Below are 18886 nucleotides of genomic sequence, written 5' to 3' on the forward strand. Positions count from 1 at the left end.
ACCAGTGAGGACACAATATTTTTGAGCGTGACATGAAATGCATTTGGCCTGCTCTGCACGGGATGCAGCACTGTTCAACGCCGCAGGATGAAAAGATCCCTTTAAAAGATGTATTCGCGTAAGATATTACGCAGAAAAAAACTTGTGCTTGCTCACCTTCTGGGGCCAGGCATCTGACCCCAGCAGCCTGCCTCTGACAGGGCAGCAGGAGTGAAACCGCAGGGACGGGTACAGAACAGAATAGCAATACATCTCCCTTCCCCTGCCAGCTTCCTCCAGAGCCCAGGGCTACATTTAGACTATGGTGATTAATAGCCACTGCTGGACCAGTCCTCTGTTGGCCTAGCTAATCCTCCTCTTAACCCTTAAGGTGTAGGGCCTCCACAGCACCTCATAGGAAGCATTCTTACACCCTAACTATGTGTCGGCTGAAAAACTACTTCCTTTCATTTGTTTTGATCCTGATTCATCATTTCCTGGGATACCTTGTGCTTCTTCTGTTACAAGAAACAGTAAATAACTGTTCCAGATTCACCTTCGTAACTGTGAATGGTCTCCCTTGGGCTCTCCCTGCCACATAGCCCAGGGAGCAGCCTGGGTCCTGCGTCTGTACGACCTCCGTGCCTTCATGGGCACCCTGGCTGCCTGCCACTTCTCTGTGTCCACGCCAGCCCTTGCCCTGGTGTGCCCCAGGTACTGAGAGCTTGGGGATGTGGAGCAAGTTGACACCCGTGTGTGATCAGCCATCTTCCCCCCCCCTGCACCGACCTCCACACTTGAATGCAAGCCCTGTAGTCAGTCTAACAAAAGGAGGCCAGGCAAAAGTCCACAGGACGCTACTGGAGCAAAGGAGAGGGGGCATGTGTTTCACTCTGCAGAGCAAAAGAGCTGGGGCAAAAGTTCCTGACAAGAGCGCTGAAACAGACTACCGGCCCAATATCTGTCCATACCCTGATACAAACAACGCCATTGCTAGTATCAAGAATGAGGAGGCAAACGACTTCCTAGACGACAGAGCAGACAATAGTACAAGTATGGGTCAAACCATGTACAACCAGAAGATCTGAGTAGGAAGTCTGAGGTAACCAACAGAGGCAAGCACACAGCCAAACTCTAGAGGAGACAGTCAGAAAACAGTTCAGAAGGGATCATAAAAGGACGCTTAATGAAGATTGAAACGAAAGCAGGAAACTCTCCATTACCTTTTTCTTAGCTACTGGAAACCCACTGCTATGTTAGAAGGAGCTAGGGACCTCTCTTCGTCTGCCTACCTCTTAGGATGATGAAAATAGTATCTAAGCCATCAATTATATGCTTTGCCTCCAAGCCTCTGCTCTTGAGCTGCTTCTTGTTCCTTCTCCTGCACTGCAGACCATCAAGACTGAGACACTGGCCAAAGGAGCTAAGAAAGAATATCTGTGTGTGGCCGGGCAGGCACAAACACTACCATGGCAGATAGAGACAAAAAGACATAGGAAAAACTTCAGTTCACAGTTTTATGAATGCCCTTAGCTTTCAGTTAGCTTGAGATTTTATGAGGTAAGTTGTTTCCGAGACATTTTGAAATGCACAGATATTTTAAACATTATAGCTTATTGATTGAGAACAATTTCTACAGCATCCTATTTATGTTGCAGTGCACTTTATCAGGATCTGTAGGTGCTATAAAAGAGAGCTAGAGCAAAGCCAGCGTCCTACTCTGGTGTCCAGGTTTCTCTATATCCCCCAGGTCGGTAGTGTTTCCTTTGAAGCTTGCACTCCTGAGGGACAAGGAACCGTCACAGTAAACAGCAGGACTGTGCATCTCCCTACCCATTTTGAATAAAGTCCTGCAGTGAGGAGTTTGGCAGAAGTCCTCTGAGGATGATGTTCTCCACTGTACAGACAGCTTTAAGGGATGGAGAGGGCGTTTCTAAAGCCTCCTCTAGAGTCTGTCACTCAGCCAGCATCTCCCACCCATGGGAAACCACCATCAGTCAGCTGATGCTGCTTCCCCAAAATCACCACTGCCTTCCAGCCACCTCGCTCATCTCTGCCTGAACAAGCAGAAATTCCCTGGGGCGGAAAAACTGGAACTGGTTCCAAAACTGGGGGGAAAAATAAAATATGGACATGGAGGTCAGAGCTGGCCAGCGCTATTGCCCCCAGCACTGCAGCATCACGGCACATGAGGGAGGAAGAGAAGGGACTGAGAGCAGTTACCTACTGAAGGGCTGACAAAGGAGGATGGCAGAGGAAGTATTCAAAGAACTAGCAGGGATTGCATCAGGATTGTTCTGAAGGCATAAATAGAGACTGTTACCCTGAATGCTCTCGATGGCTCAATATATAGCCTGGAAAGGAACAGGATGCAGTCACACACTTGTGGCTGCATAGTCACAAAAGCCAGGCAGGATATTCAAGTGACAAGTCAAAAGTTTTACAAGCTAGAGAAGCAAGAGAGTCACTTGGGTCTCCTAAAATGAAAGAAAGGATCACATCTCCACCAGATGTGTGGGGCTCACAGCAGTGACCATTCTCTCCCTCCTTCCAGCAAACAGGTCCAAGTTTCTGGAGATCCTGCCACACCAGATCTCCCTAGACCTCTCCCTAGAGCTCACACCAAAGACTGCTGCCATGCCGTGACCTACTGCTACTACCATCAGTCCCTCCAGCTCCGCCCCTTGCTCCTGCCCAGCCCCAGCCACCTCTGTTTATCCACAGGAGGCATCTGGACACAAATTTAGACTCTGTATTATCTGTTGAAGACTGGGCTTGGCTCACTCAACCCTGCCTCAAAAGCTTTGTCAAGAAAGTAGTGAAGAAAGGGAGTTGACAGTCTGACTGCCCTCTAGTTTAAACCTGTGAAAACACATAGGTGGTTATCAACAATGAATATGACAACGTGAAAACTCTGCCCTGAGACAGTAAAAGTAGCTGCAACCATAACCTTCAGCAAAGCACTACTTAATCAGGAGAAGGCTAAAAGGGATTTCATATTCCCCCAGTCTTACTTCCTACCATGTGTTTCTGGGAGATTCAAAGCCCTGGTGGCCTTCGCAGGCCTGCCTGACCTAGTAAGGAAACCAGAACCAGCACCATGTGACTTACGAGACAAATCGCTACGCAGCTGAAATTTCAAATAAAGAATATTGGGCACTTCCAGTAAACCATTTGGCATCTATCCACATAGTAAAATAATGCCCATGAAAAATATTTTGTGGAATACATTCAGGTGACAAATGAACGCAACGAATCTGCTCAGGAACATTGCGAATGCAAATAAAGAGGCTAAATTTATCAAACAAATTACTCATTTGATACAAGATTACTTATTAAGGGCTAAATTATGATTCCTTTGCTCATACTGAGGACTGCTTTAGTCCCAGTGAAGTCTGCCATGTTCTATGGGGAGGGTAATACTTCTCAATACCGGTACAGAAATTACAGTCTTTGCTTAGGAGTTCACTCACGTATTAGTGCAGGGATCTGCCTTCTTAATACAAAGCCCTTCATTCAGCCAGTTAGACAGTTGCAAATTTGATTCCAAGTCTAGTAGGTCTCTTAGCATTGAATTTCCTCCGCAATTGTAATCCATTTGCACATTTGTGCACAAGTAGGAAGTTGTGCATCCTCCTGAAGCAATAGCAGTATTAATATAGTAAGAGAGCAGTTCTGATACCCATGTGATTTCCAGAGGGAGGAAAACGTTTTTGTCAACCAGAATAAAAGCAGAAAATATACTAAATGTCATAACCTGAAGATAGAGGAGAGAAAAAGTTTTGTAGGAAGAAGCAATTTCTCTCTCACGCGTGCACTCTCTCTCTCCATTTTTCTTAACACCAACTGATATGGCTAAAAAAAAAAAAAGCTTTTGGGCTCAGCATCCTTTCATTTAGCTCTGAAAGGACACTGAGTCTAAAAGCTTGCATCTTCCATCTATCAATTGGTCTAATAAAGTACAAACCTCTCCTCTCTCTAACAATTTAATGATGCTTTAGTGAAGTAATTTTGTTACTGTTTAAACCAGTAAGAATGTAATATAACCTAGAATACTGAAGCTTCAAGGTATGCAACCTTTATGACACTATTTTTGCCTAAAGAGCATTTTCAGAAAAATGATTCCCTGCTCCAATCCTCTGATAACAGGTGGTAGATTTAGAAATACTTCAAGCATTACAATTGAAGATAAACCTTTCATAATATACAACAGTCACCATGAAAAATAAGCCATTTCCCAAAGGTTCCTGCAAGGTTATCTATCCGAGATATTAAGTAGTTAGGTATACAAAGTATAAAGGAAAAAAACATGGTATCTTTGCCTCCAGCTGGCAACTGTTTACAAATGCGCTTAATTTTACTCATACAAATAGCATCCTAGAAGTAAGTATCACTGTAAAGTAGATGTTAAATCTAGCTTTTCAAGGAAGACTGTTTTTATGCCATTTCCTGATAGGTCTTATAAATATATATTTAGCAATAAAAATACTGCCTAGAATCTAGACTCCATGCTGAATTCTATTAGAAGAAACAATGAATTCTCCAAAAAGAAAAAAAAGAAGAAGATACAAATATCGGCTCTTTTCCCAGTAAGCTTACTCAAAATACTACTAGCAATGAATTCAACGATGTGAGCTGCACATCTGAGCCAGAATTACAGGTAAGGATATTTTCTTTGCCTGAAAGATATGTAGCAAGACATTCTTTTGGATTAACCAGGGAAATAATTTCACAATATAGTTGAAGGGAGAATATCTGGGCCATTTCATTCCAGTAGGAGACAGGATGCAATTGTTTAAAAGTAAAAAAAAAAAACACTGTTTTTCTCACCCAACATGTGAGTGACCCTTGTAAGTGCAGCGGGCTGCTTTACAGAAACAGAGTCTCCCTCCCTTGCTCTTTTCTATCAGGACATACAAGAACTTCTCAGCAAAACCCCAAGGGTTCAACAGAGATTTCTCCCCTCCAGGGCAGTGCTTTCTGGACCACGCAAGGACGGTTTCTGTGACGGAGGCAAAACTGACGTGGCGTTCCCCCACTGAGTGCGATGGCTTTGGCTCAGGTTCGGTGCAGACTAGGGATTACTGAGGCTAAATCAGAAATGCTGAGACTGTGACAACTGCTCCGTTACCGAACAACTATGCTACACTCTTACGCTATGAAATAACTTTAGAAGTCTGCCTCTTCCCCTATATATTTAAAGTTTGCAAATGACAAGGCTCTTGGCAGTTGTCTTAATATCAGTACTATTACACAGCTAATTTCTTTGGCATTCCACTTGCAAAATAGGTTTAATAATATGTTCAAGTAATGGAACTATTTCCCTATATCTATATTCCACTTACTCTAATGCACTGAGGTGTAACTCTAGCTTCATTTCATTATCCCTCCACTAGCTCAAGCACTTGGATGTCTTTTTGGATTTATTAATGCACCAGGTTTGAAGTAATAACTATTTATGTATATAACCGCATGAATATATTCTTGTTTCTAAGCATTTTTGTCCACATCTGTTAAAGTAGATATATTTCATGATGCTTCTGAATGCGAGATGCATATTTAAAAATGTCTCAGCGTTTTTTCTCTAAGCTTAAAGAAACATCCCAGTGTTACTCTCTCCTGTGAATGTCCAGTGAGCGTCCTATCAATTCAAATTCACAGTAAACCTCTCCTTAAAGACTTTCATTTAACTACATGAATAGATTCACTAACAAAACAAAAAAAAAAAGGCTGCAGAATTTTAGAAACTCCTTCCAGAATCTAAATATCAGGAAGTGATTGCCAGAGACAGAGACTGGTGCTAATTCCTTGACTGAGAACCACGTTGACCAAGTCCTTTGTGCAAGAAATCAGTCTTGCAGAGATATGAAACATCCTTATAGTAGGAGAGCCTGCAGAGAACTAGTCAGAGTCTGTTACATAGGAGATAAATGCAGATGGCAATTCACAAAACAGCAGGAGGAACGAACAAACGGCAGACACGAGAGTCATGCAGGGATCCCCATTAAGGTCCCAGGTGAGGGCACTTCCGGGATAATGGAGGTCTTTATTCATCTGCAGATGTTCAAATTCATGCTGCCAGGAGCTCGCGTTTGAGCCATCGGGCCAAGGCAATTTAGTGTGGGGCCAACCTCGGCCCTTTCTGTTGAAGTGATGGTACTCTGCAGAAAAGTGCCAATTCAGGAGGCCAAAGAAAGCTAATTCAGAAGGCCAAAAGTACTAACATAGTAGTGGAATAATAGTCAGGGTGCTCCTCCAGGAGAGAGAGACCTGAATTCTGATTCCTTCTCCAGGGACATTAACAGAGAAACATTTGGGGAGTACATATCTGTCTTTCCCATCTCCCCTTCTCTCCTCACAGGTTAAAGAACTAAGCAACTCATCGCAGGCCACGCAAATGTCTGTAGTGGCACAAGACTTTAAAATCAGGTCTCCCAAATCACTGGCTACTGACCTAACCATAGCAATTTTTTCACTGACTTGGGGATAAAATTTTAGATGCTGAACTGGCTCATTTTGAAGCTCCAGCTCTGCAGCCAGTGGGTGCTCAGGTCCTTCTGGAAACCAGCGGCATTAAGGTATATCAAAACTGGTGTTCAGAATCATTAGTCATGAGAAAATCACAGCTGGCACCCTATGAAAATGGGCCTAAGATCTTTTAGAAATCTATATCTAACTGTGGATGCTGAGAATTAAAAAATCTCACTCTGTCTGGAAAGCTCCCTGCATAAATATTGGATCAGCTTCTCGCATAGTCACACACCTGCAAACTGCTGAACACTGCTGCACTTCAGAGGGTGCCGACTACCACCAGCTCTCTATGGTCATGTAACAAATGGCTAGTTTTACTTCATGCAAAAAATCTGTAAAAACTTCCCACAGATGAGAATAAACATACTTTTAAAACTGTGGTACAACTCATCATGTATACGATGTAGCATATTGCAACTAAAAGCCTTTATACACCATGATAACCAGCCACACAGGTGCCTTGTAGACAGCACTTCAACAATGCCAGGTTTTGACAAGCCAAAAAAGAGAAAGATTTCCCCTCTTCCTCTCTTTTCCCCTTTGGGCTTGCCATGCTTCAGTTCCAAAGCACCTTTTAGTCTTTCAGGATTCAAACCCAAGTGGGCTTTACGCTTAGAATAACAATACCAAGCTTTCATCTGTGATTTCAAAATCCTTGACAATGAGTATGAGTATTAAAACTCTAATTTGTTGACAAACTGACATAGCAGATTACTCTCCCTTAACCTGAAGGGCAGGGGCAGAGTCAGCAACAGAACGCCGAGTACCACCACTTTGTCCTATGTGCTGTGGTGCCTTGCCAAAAAGTGATGCAATGAATGGATGAGACACGAATGCAGCCTTTGAAATGCATGTTCAGTGTGCTCCAGACCAAAATATCATGAAGTGGTTGGACGCATTCCAATTATTCAACGGGTCTTGAACGTTTCAGTTGCTGAGCGTTGCAAACTGGAGATTATAAAGTTGTCTACAAAAAGCTTTGTTCTAGTGAGACGAGACAGAAACACCACAATATCTGTAGTGACAGGCAAGATGAAGGAAAATACACTGTGGCCACTGTGACAACATGGTCCCGCAGAATTACCTGAGACTCTCACAACACATCAAAGGTCTGCTTCCTACTCACTCCATAGCCCTTTCTACCAGAGAGACAGACGGTGTGGGGAGTACTCAGGTGACTGGGATTTTAGAAATGGGTGACAAAAGAAAACACTAAAATCCAAATCCTATCACAGAAAGTACCACTGATGTCACAGAATGCAACATAAAACAGGAGGAGAGGGTGAGGGTTCATAAACAAGAAAAAATGAACATACACATTTCTAATGATAAATGCAATAAAAATAAATCTCAGGTATGGAGTGGGGGGTGAACAAATTTACTATCTACCAGGTTTTCTTACATTCCAAGAAGTAACCTCCTGTGCAAAACAGAAGATGAACGGGTAACATTTCCCAAGTGCTCCGGCGAGAGCCGTCTTTCCTCTGATTCATGCTTGTACAGGGACAGCTCAAGTTTAAAGTTCTCATTCAGACACAGTTGGGTTCTAACCCCTGCGGTATCTTTTCAGACCCAAAGAAATCCTACCAGCATCATTAATGAAGGAGAAAAGAATGCACAGAGTGCATGGAGAAGCTGTAGAGACTAGGAGCTACACACATTAGCGCAAATCATTTTCTTCCCATAGTCAATAGAGAAACAGTGCCACACACCAGGCTTAAGGAGGCAGATGCAACAGACAGAGGTGCAACAGAGACTGAGCACGCTAGCTCTACTCAGCGTACAAAAGTAGGCCTTGATTTTGTAAAGAGGATCATTAGTAGTTTTATCGGTTCGCATATTTTAAATGCATGTGTTTTTCCAGGGTCAGGTGATCTTTAGAGAAAGTTCACGTTTTAATATTTGGCTTAGGCGTGGAAAGAAAAAAGGATGCCAACTGATGTCTTTCTGCCACACAATTTATTAAAGGCGGATGGCACTTGATTACTATACCTACCTACAGGGAAAAACTCGCTCATTTTCTTCTTGAAAATTTTGTAGTCAACCTCCAAAAAGACGCAGAAGATGATACGATCCACCTGTAAGAAACAAAATTATTCACAGTGAAACGATCACAACAATAAACATTAGCAATAATTTTTAATAATAGCAAGCAAATTTTAAACCCAACACTGTTGCACACTCCAAGCAAGTAGGAAAACATCATGGGAAGCCATTTTTTGACTTTATTGTGTATCTGGGTTGTAATTTACAAAACAGCATTTGCAATCACAGCTCACAACCGTATTCTTTGTTAACTGCCTCCTGTTTATGCAAACCACTCTTGAGCACAGTGTAAACAACTCTTGGCATTCTAGATGAGTACCTGGATGTGATGTTTGACGAGAGAGTCACATGGGGGGGCTTCTAATAAGCATACAAAAGTGTAAATGGGTAGGCAAAGAGCTCTTTTTCCAATCCTTGTCCGACAAACCTATTTGCAAAACCGTTTAGTATTTCAAAATGGCTTTAAAAGGTTTCATGCGGTTTTAATTTACATGAAACCACTTACTCTTGCTATAATACAACCAGAAACACAGCAAAAACAAAAGCTGATTAGATGACAGGTAGCACACAGGGTAAATAAAACATTTAATATGCCATCCACTCAGTGAGGCTGAGCATATCAATGAAACCACAACCCATAATGTATGCGCCACCCACCAACGATTTCAAATAAATTGCTTGGGACGTCATTGTATGTGAAAGGCTTTTCTAAAAGAGCCAAAAAACCAAACAAAACACAAAGAAACAGAATTCCAAAGCTGCCTTTAAGACTGAAAAACAGCCACCATACTTCTCTCTAGCCTTGCGATTTCTTTGTTTTGTCTATTTGCATAGGCCAGCACAAAATGCTTCTGCAGCCAAAACGCAGTTTCAGCAGGGAGCTGCGGAGCAGACCCTCCCACGGCAGAGGCATCCGCAACATGACAATCAAGTTTTTCTCCAACGCGCACGAGAGCTTAACCAGAAAGGGATGAAGCCCAAGCAATAGCAAATTCAGCATCTTGGCTGGCATTATGCCATACTCAGGTCTCCATAGGCAATACGCTGCTGTGTTGTAGCAGAGCTGAAGAATGCCTTTGCATTTACTACAAAGAGCAGTAGCCTCCCCCACAACAAGGAGATCTGCAGGAGGAACGTTCTCAAAAAAAAACCCTTCTTTCCTGTGTGTTCACTAGAAAACACTGCCCTTCTGCTAGAGTTGTTCTTCGAAGCAATGTACAAGTCTTAGCTTCAGAGTTACAATCAGGCTGGAGAGCTCAAGTCAGCCTTTTAGGGCTCGTTTTGGAGCAGCCCTATGGAACAGCAAAAGGAACGAGAGCATGCAAAATAATCAGTTATCCTGGATAACGCTAACGGTTGCTAACAAGGACATCTCTTGAGTCAAAGCCAACTACACAATCTGAAAAAGCAAAAAGGCAGGAAATCTAAGAGTGCAGGTATGGGTCACGAGGGTGTTAAGGAAGGAAGAGGCTTGTGAGCAGAACCGAGAAGCAGCAGAAGGGCAGAGCTCTGCGGGAACGGCGCTTGCTGCGGAAGCAAAGCAGCACGTTTCTGAGCAAGAAAACTGCCTGCTGCAGTTGTTTGTGTCACGTTGAGGGAAACAAGCCGTTCTGCGCATCCGTCACAAACAAACCAGGCTAGACCTAAAAAAAAAGTTCCACTGTGCCATCAATTCCTCTTCGCAAGGGAAATAATCTGCTATGACCCCAAATACTGGTTAAGTATGTGGGCCAAAAAGGCGTACTCCTTTGTGCACCCACATATTTATAACATAAAGCACCAGCCTGGCAAGAATTTAGACAGCCACATTTCACTTATATGAGGGTTTCCACCTAGGTAAAGTGGCATGCTTGCAGAATGGAAGCTTTAGACTGTGAATGCTTAGGTTATATTTACTGTAAAAGCTGGTTTAGAATAGTGCTCGTGCTATTCTAGATTGTCATCTTCTATCTCAGCCTCCTAAGCGGAGCAGATATTCAAGCCTTAGGGTGATAGGCACACTATGTGAACTAGCGCAGACAAAACAGCAAGGGCATAAACTTATGAACCACAGAAGGAGTTATATCGAAACGCAGACACATTCTGAGTTGTCTTACCCTCTAGAGGGGTCTTACATTCTCTGCTGTAAACGCTATGGGCATTTTCCTCATTGTAGGCATTTCAACTTTACAGGGTGTTCTCTTTATTTTTATTTATTCTGTGCAGCTAACAATGATAAAACTTCTGCAATCCTGAGAATCCTTACCGCTCCTAACAGAATTCCTTCATTTAAAGATAGGGAATCTCCCTAGAAATGGCAGACTATTCCAAATGTTTCTAGCATCCTGACTGTATATATTCTATATATAAACCTGTTCAATTTCTTCTTGGTGTGTGAAACAGTGCTCTACTTTTAAGTATGCATAAGATATTGTGATGACAGTTCAAATCCTGTGTTTGTCTGATTGAATGGCATGTGTTGGCAGATAGTAAATCTGAAATTAAACCATATCCTATCATTCTGCCAGTCATTCACTATTTTATCTGACATCAGCAGTTAAATAACTTGAAATTAGGTATGGAAAGTAACCCTTGTCCACACCGTTCCCATTCCAACTACAATAAGGAAAGGCTTAATCCAAATGAATCCAAAATTCACTTGCCTGCTTGCTCACAAAAGCTCAGCGGGCCTTTTGGGATCTGCACTTATGAAAGCTGCTCCTTATCAAAGAGGAAATCTCTCCTCTCATGTGGGTAGGAAACGCCAACTTGATTAGACATTTCGTGCTGCCTGTTCACAGAGGGAAGGGGAGTAACCCCAAGGGACTCCTCCATGCATGCCCAAGGGCCCCCAGTGCCTTTTGTAGGTGCCTGGCTCTTCCACAGCTGACCAAAGACCACTCAACTGCAGAAGAAGTTTAAAGGAGCTGCAAGTTGAAGGGATTAAAGCTCATCCTTGATTGACAGCTCTTTTTTGGAGGCCAGTATTGGAATCAACCATCCCCTTTCAGAGCCTGATTAAATTCTGCTCGCTTCACAGCTATGAATAGGTGGATCAAAGAACCCCAAAATTAGGACTGCTGCAACACAGAAAGAAGGGACTTAACGCTGCATGAGCTGTTCACTTAGTAGGCAGCTTCACAGCTCAAGGCTGTAAGCACATCGATTCTTTTTTTCCTTGGGGCCTATGCTGCTTGCCGGACTCCACTTAATCTTGAGGGGGAAGCCTTCCCTGTGATTTGGTTAGCTGCACCTGATTGGCACTGGTAAACTTCTGGGGCTTTGCATGGCTCAGAGGGCTCAGGTTATTTTGCTGTGGAATCGACCCTGAGTCAGTCATTAACACCAGCATTTTAGAAGGACGCAGTGAAGTCTCAGGAACTGAAAACCCCTCAAACCCCTCTACTGGGTATAGCAGCAGCGTTCTTAGTTCTTAATGCAAGAAGCTAACAAAAATGTCTTCTCCTGTGTGTGTTATTTACTTAATTTTCTTTACTCCAGTGAACGTGAGAGCATTTTGCATCTAACGAGTTTCAGGTTTGCTGACTATTTAATGCACCTTGGATTCACTTGTACACCAGCAACGGTCTGGAAGAGAGGTGCTGTGATTGCAAAGCCTCCCCATCTCAAGACTTGCGGGGCAGGCGCAAAATGATTTTGCAGGTATGGACTAAGGAGAGACCAGAAAGCAGGAGCCTGTGCAGACTCAGTGGCTTCGCAGTTGGGCAGGTAGGGCTGGACTGGCAGCTGCAGGCAGCCAGGCCCCTCCGTGGGGCGCAGGGGCAGCCAGGCGCTCTGAGCTTGCACTTGCAGAGCAGCGTGGGCACAGCGATGGAGCTGCCAAGGGCATCTCGCAAAGCACGTGTCAGAGCTGGGCCTTGCTGCGACAGCTGCGCTCCACAACACATGACCACCGCTATCAGCCAGAGCCAGATCTGCCCGCGCAAGGCAAACGGACCACGAATCCAGACGCTCACCGCTGGAAGGAATAACCACAAGTCTCGCCACAGCCAAAGCAGGGGTCTGCTGATGCTTCCTGGCAACTTCACCCCCCTTCTTATGGATTCTTTGGAAAGAAAACCAACATTGCCTGCCCAATGAACTGAACGGATGTGGCAAATTCCCCGAAAGACCCTGCAGGGCAGGGAGGGCTGGGAGCCCACCGACCATGTGCATGCATGTCTGCACCGCGGCCACCTACGGAAGCAGCAGCCTATGCTCTGTGGCTGCGCTTCAATACATACTGGAATAGAAAATGACTCCTTTTTTCCCCTCAGTTCTTCTGCTGTGGCCTCTGGCAGGTCATCTGATTCCTCTGACCTAGCTTCCCTATGTGTTTACATAGAGATAGGAAGATCTGGCTGTATACTTACGTATCGCTACAAAGAGGTATTGCCAAGCACAATTGACAGAACACGCCAAATGTAGTTATATGTATAGTTTAGGTATACACCAGTTCCAAGCTATATATATCACACACATACTTTAAACAGAAAACTGATCAAAAGACGTTCTAGACAATTTTATCTAATAAGTGTTTCGATGTCACTGCCACTTTGTGTTCTGAAAAAAAAAAACCCAATTCATAATGAAAACAAAAGCAATTGCATTTCTGCACTTTCAAGTATTTCATGCCTCTCTCCAGTTCCAAGAGACTGATACTGGATATACAATGGAGGTGGTGACCCTTTTCTACCCCAGAGGCAGTGACTGCTTTTTACTATACGCGGCAACAAGTTTCATCATAAGTTAAATCTTGTCAAAAAATACACAATAGGGAAACAACTGTAATTTGTAGAAATGCTTCCCAATCCCACATCAAATTAATAGTAACAAACAACAAAGAAAATCAAAAAAGCATTTTGTTCTTTCTACTTGTAGCAAATCTTTTTTATAGAATGTACTCATCTAATCCCATCAGAATCTATTGTCATCAGGCAGTAGTTAATACCAAAGGCTTGCTGTAACATTTTTAGTTTATCAAATAGTCTGTGGACTTAATTCAAAGCTCAGTGGAGCCAAATGGAGGCTTTTCATCGACTTCAGCATGCTTGCATCAGCGCCTATGCTTGGCAATGTCTAGAAATACCATTTGCCTCCTCAAGAATTAAAGTTCTTCTGATATGCAAATTTCATTACCCTAAATCTTCAGATACTTTCTCAAATATATCCTTAACATTCACAGGTCAGAACTATCTGTACCCCTCAAGTCTCCTCCTTGAGTACAGCACCTGCAAGCAAGGGCAGCTGGACTGGTTTGAAATCCCAGGCTTCCCCTCTGCTCGGCCCAGGATGGCTTGGGCTGCCCTGCTGGGTTTCATTGCCAGGCAAGTCTACCCCGGTACTGACCAGCGGGCACAAAGTCACAGAAATCAGTTTTTTAAAACACACTCTCATGGAATCAAAATCTCAGTCATGGGAAACAATAGGAGAAAAAAGTTTTTAATGCATCACAGAAACAGGCTTCAGGTGTCCCACCTGAACTCTGTACACCGAGTAAAATTCCCTCCATTTCTGGCGCAGAGGTTCAGTTTGGTCTCGTGAAGCCCACGCATCCCTCACTAGTGTGCAGGGACTCCCTTTTCCACCTCTTTGTTTTTGGTTTTCTGCTTGGGCACCAAGCTGACAGACACACTGAATCCACTATGTGCAGTGCTACACTTCATAGGGACAGAGGTCCATTTCTGTCCCTTGAAAGTGCTGCTAAGCGTCACTCTTGACACTTATCGTCTCCCTTTCAGCCTACCCGCTGCCCGACTTGATCCTATTGCAACCAACTACCAGATGGAAACATCAGGTTTGCAAAGTAACACAGACATCGCCCCTACCCCTCCCAGCAGCTGTGCTCCACCTCCCCGAGGGCTCTACCTCTGGCGAAGGTTGCCCACGTCTGGCCGCGCAGCCGGCTGCTGTCGTCCGACCAGAAAGAAAGTGCAAAGAGGACTGCCTCCCACGTCCTGCTTGGAAATGAACCCCAGGCAAGACCAATAATTCTTCAGACACTGTGCAAAGGAGAACGCTTCAGGCCATATAAAAGAACTGCTCATTTCATAGCACTGTAAATTAAAATTCAGCCTCCTGATATTATTACTAATTTCACAGAAACCATTAAAATATACAGTCTAGCTGACTGCTCCTTTCAGTATGACCTCATGGTCTATAATTGCAGAATTACTCTTGAAAAGAGCTTCGGTCAAGTATTTATGGCAAATACACAGCTTAGGCACCATTTCCATCCTCATAACAAGATTTAAGCAGGGCAGAGGTATCAGACTGGTGATATGGTGAATTTGACAATCAATGAACTGTGCGATGGTTTTCATAAAGCAATTCACCTAGCCTTAAGATCTTTACACCTGGCCCAGCTTCAAATAAAACTGCAGGCCTGAGCTGAAACACGCTCACGTTGCAGCCATCCAAATGAGCCGAGCTTCAGGTGAACAGGTACTCTCTAGATCACTCTTCAGTCCTCCCAGAGGAGGGAGGAAGATCTATCCTCAAAGGGTAAAGCTCTTTGATTTTAATTGATTTGAGTTTTGAGATTCTTCGAATGCAAAGCAAAAACTTGAGTAAAAATCTGCATTACTGCAAACCTCCTGCAAGTAATGGTATTAATAGAGTATTACGATTTCACATCAAGGGCAACTACCCGTTGAGGACTAACTGTGAGGAAGCAACTCTTACTTGAACCATCTTATTACTTAGGCAGTCATTGAAGAAAAAAATAGGAAAATGAATTCTAAAATGATTTATGCTTATGACAACTAGAGTGGAATGTTTTCTACGGTGGTCTTACTTAAATTAAAAAACAGAAACAGAAATGTTATTATTAGTGCTTTAATAACCTACTTCATGAGTTTTACTTTGCTTGAAGTGAAAAACAATTAAAAGTCCAAGGGCAATTAAAAAAAAAACACCTGAAATTTGTTACGAGTTTCAAACACTAAATATAAACAACATCACAGTAGACTGTTATATAGGCTTTGCAACAATCCCTGCCTCTAAAACAAAATGCAGTAACAACACACTTAGCAGCGAATCCCAAGAGAAATGTGAAACATGGTCAGAACAGCTCTCCATGTCTACTGCTCCTGTTGCTACAGTGCTGCTCTGGTCATATTTGACAGAAGAGGACAAATTATTCCCATTACCAGAGGGGCACCAAATACACCATTACAGTTATCACTATGGCATAAGCGTATCTCCACGTTACTGACACATACACTTTCTGGTAGAGAAGTACTTCTACCCCTGGACCTCAAACACAGGTAAGCATTATGTCCTTGTTATACTTCTGATAGACCTCAGCATGGAAATGTGATGTGCCCAAGCTCACAAAGAAGAGGAGTAACAGAACTCGACTAGAACCCCGGGATTTTTTTCCTGTTCTCTTTCCTGCGAAACTGCTACCAAAAAAAAAAAAAATCCCATCAATGGTCACAAGCAAAGGTCACAGGCTTCGCCACACATCACCAGCTTTCCTCAGGCACGTACCCATTTATTGTGTGAATCACTACTGACAAATCTTTTTCCCCAATACCTTGGTTGTTTTTAAAGGTTTCTTATTCTGCTTGAGAGAAACCGTGCCATGTCTTTAGCACCTTTTCAGTGTAGTGAATTAGTCAAGGACAGGCGGAGCTTTCCCTTTTGGAGCTGGCCACTCGTTGTGCTGAGCTGCTACTTTTTTTGCGCGAGGAAAGCATCCACTAGCCAAGTAGAGTGGCTGTCCTAAAGAAGCAATCTGGATTTAAAATAGAAAATTATGACAATAATTTCTGAGGAATGTACAAATTACCAGCAACAAAATTGTACTTCTCCTAGTTACTTATATACTTTATGATTACATGACAAACAAAAAAAAAGGATTAAAAACAAACCCATGCATCACATGCCTTGACCACCACCTCTCCCCCGCTAAAAAGCAAACAAGAACAAGAAAAAAAAAATTGAGGTTTCTCTTATAATCAGTTCTACCACTCCATAATGTCCAAGCACAAAACAATTTGCAGCACTAAACTTGCTACGGTGCTGTTATTGCAAAAGACATTATAGTTTTGTACTGCTAATGCAAACACAGATAGATTATAAACGAGTGATAGTTAATAGCCCTGCATGTTGGCTCTGTGGTCGAACAGTTAAAAGCTTTTCTGTTTCCTAAAGGTGAAAATAACCTGTAAAATCAGCCTAGGACTTAAGGCAATATCTCAGTATATTTTTCTGATGGTCACTAAAACGTGTTAGGAAAGGGGCAAAAGAGTAGTTTAAAAATGCATTTGTTTCTACCAAGATACCCATCAATCTGCAGAATTCAGTTTTATGCCACACAAACATGATGACAAAAAGCCCATTAATCTTGCCTAGCTTAATACCTACTGTCCTTTGAAGATACATGTTTGGGATATCTGAAGGCGACCTCCATTTTTCACAGTAACCAGTCATAGGGCAGCTGACACAGCCCAAGATAATCCTGTATTCAGCAAAACTGGGGGAATGAATGGATTCTGATGAATGTAATTTGCTATCTCAGTGACAAATGGCAAATGTGAAGAAAGGGTATTCATGCAAATATAACCGCCTTAAATAAGGGCTTGTGAAGGATAGTACTCTGCAAATATCTGATAGACAGTTTTACAACAACCATGCATTTTTGAGGAGATAAATCATCAGCTTACATCAAGTTATCATTATACCCTCATTGTGGATCTCCACTGAGTAAGAGAGCATTGCGGCATACAATCAAGCAGCACACTGTAATCCAATGGGCTAACTTTTTGCACCATGTTTTTGTCTTGCAAAGTAGATTTTTCAGTATCTTTTTAGTACAATCTGGACTTACATACTCCAAAGTTCCCAGTAATTGCGTGAGCCTAAGCCTGTCTGGGCATTCAACCTGCGGTAGGATCTAATTCCCAGCAGGTGCCAATGTTCCACTGTCATGAAAAACTCATTGCTGGACCTCACAAGGTTAAGGTTTCACTTCAGGAAATTCTTCTTTCTTGATATTTTACTAGTGTTGTCATAGTGCTGAGTACTACGCAGCAGTATGATTGCTACTGGCCAGCAGGAGAGTCAGCACTACTTGCTCAGAGTCAACAACGCAAGAAAAAGAAAGATATGCTTGAAAACAGACAGAAGCACAATCTCCTCCACGCCATCATCTTTGTGGCTGCTTGTAAGATCCCGAAATCGCAAATGGTCCCACATTTGATTTTAAAAGCTTCTGATTTGCACCATGCAGGGTGGAAAGCAGGCGACCATGAATGGTACCTCCAACCCTTCAGATGGATAAAAGTAATTTAGGTATGGGTGCTCCAGGCAGAGCTGGCTGAGGCTGCAGCCCCACCGGGGGGCCTGGACAACAGGGGCCCATGCCCTGGAAAAGCTCCCGGCTGCTCTGCCTCTGCCACAGGGTTTGCAGTGATGCCTACTTCCAGGCATTACCGCAGAAGAGACGTCACAAGGGCTACGCTGCTGAGAAGCCCTGAGCGGGCTCCTGAGCATGTACAATAATGCTTGAGCTGCAGGAAAAGAGAAGGAGAAACAGCTCCTAGAACAGCAAATGATGGCTCGAATCGCTTTTTGCATAAGTTGTTACAGGCAGGAGTAAATCTGTGGCCGTGAAAAACTCACCAACGTTTTTTTCCCTGAGTTCAAGCAAAGGTTTTACCTTGCCCAAAGGGGCGCAAGGGCCTGTGTGTGTTTGGAGTGGGGGAAGGTGGGGGGGAGAGGTAGTTTACATGTACTGAGTGCGCTCACTTTTGCATTTCACATTACTTTCTAAACTAGTGACAGAGGAAAAATTCTGGCTTGCTGTTACAAAGCTGGAATAAAATTCATCATGCTCAAGTATTTCTACTGAAAGGGGCCGGATGATGCCCACATACCAAACACTGCACACACCTAGACCCTCAAAGCTTTCAGCTTCAAAAAGGTATTTAAAAACACAGTTTGGTGTGGAAGCTCCTTAAACCTAATGCAACAGGGAGCACGCCCTCAAGGAAGCTCGCCCAGAGCACTTCCTTCATTTGCCGTTGCTTCTTCAATCATTCTCACCTTCATCCTACATTAACATTCATGTTAGTCCTGATCCAAAGACCACTGACTTCAAATGGGTTTTGGATCGGTGCAACTAAGCTTCTCCTACCCTGGTGGGAAGACAGGAACAGCATTTTGGACATCGAGTTTGTTTGACTATAGCTAGGTATTCAAAAATTCAACAAGTATCATAAAAACTGCCACTTTTAGAGCTAGAGGGCATTTACTTAAGCTATATTAACAGCACTACTGCTGCAATCTTCTACAGTTTATTTCAGATCCTCCTCCCCAACACCTCTGTATACTCTCTATCCTT

The 18886-nt window shown here is 43.2% G+C and overlaps 1 protein-coding gene across 13 annotated transcripts in view; it reads right to left on the reverse strand.

The window, feature by feature from the left end:
* The window catches only part of MACROD2 (mono-ADP ribosylhydrolase 2), a 1003459-nt gene that overhangs the window by 85444 nt on the left and 899129 nt on the right, over positions 1–18886 (reverse strand). For all 13 annotated transcript variants that reach the window (XM_068940428.1, XM_068940419.1, XM_068940427.1 and 10 more), the window contains one exon: positions 8507–8588. In XM_068940428.1, the coding sequence (XP_068796529.1) occupies positions 8507–8588 (82 nt within the window). The remainder of the gene's footprint in view (positions 1–8506; positions 8589–18886) is intronic.

This window comes from Struthio camelus, chromosome 3 (assembly GCF_040807025.1).
Source record: "Struthio camelus isolate bStrCam1 chromosome 3, bStrCam1.hap1, whole genome shotgun sequence".
Lineage (NCBI taxonomy): Eukaryota > Metazoa > Chordata > Aves > Struthioniformes > Struthionidae > Struthio > Struthio camelus.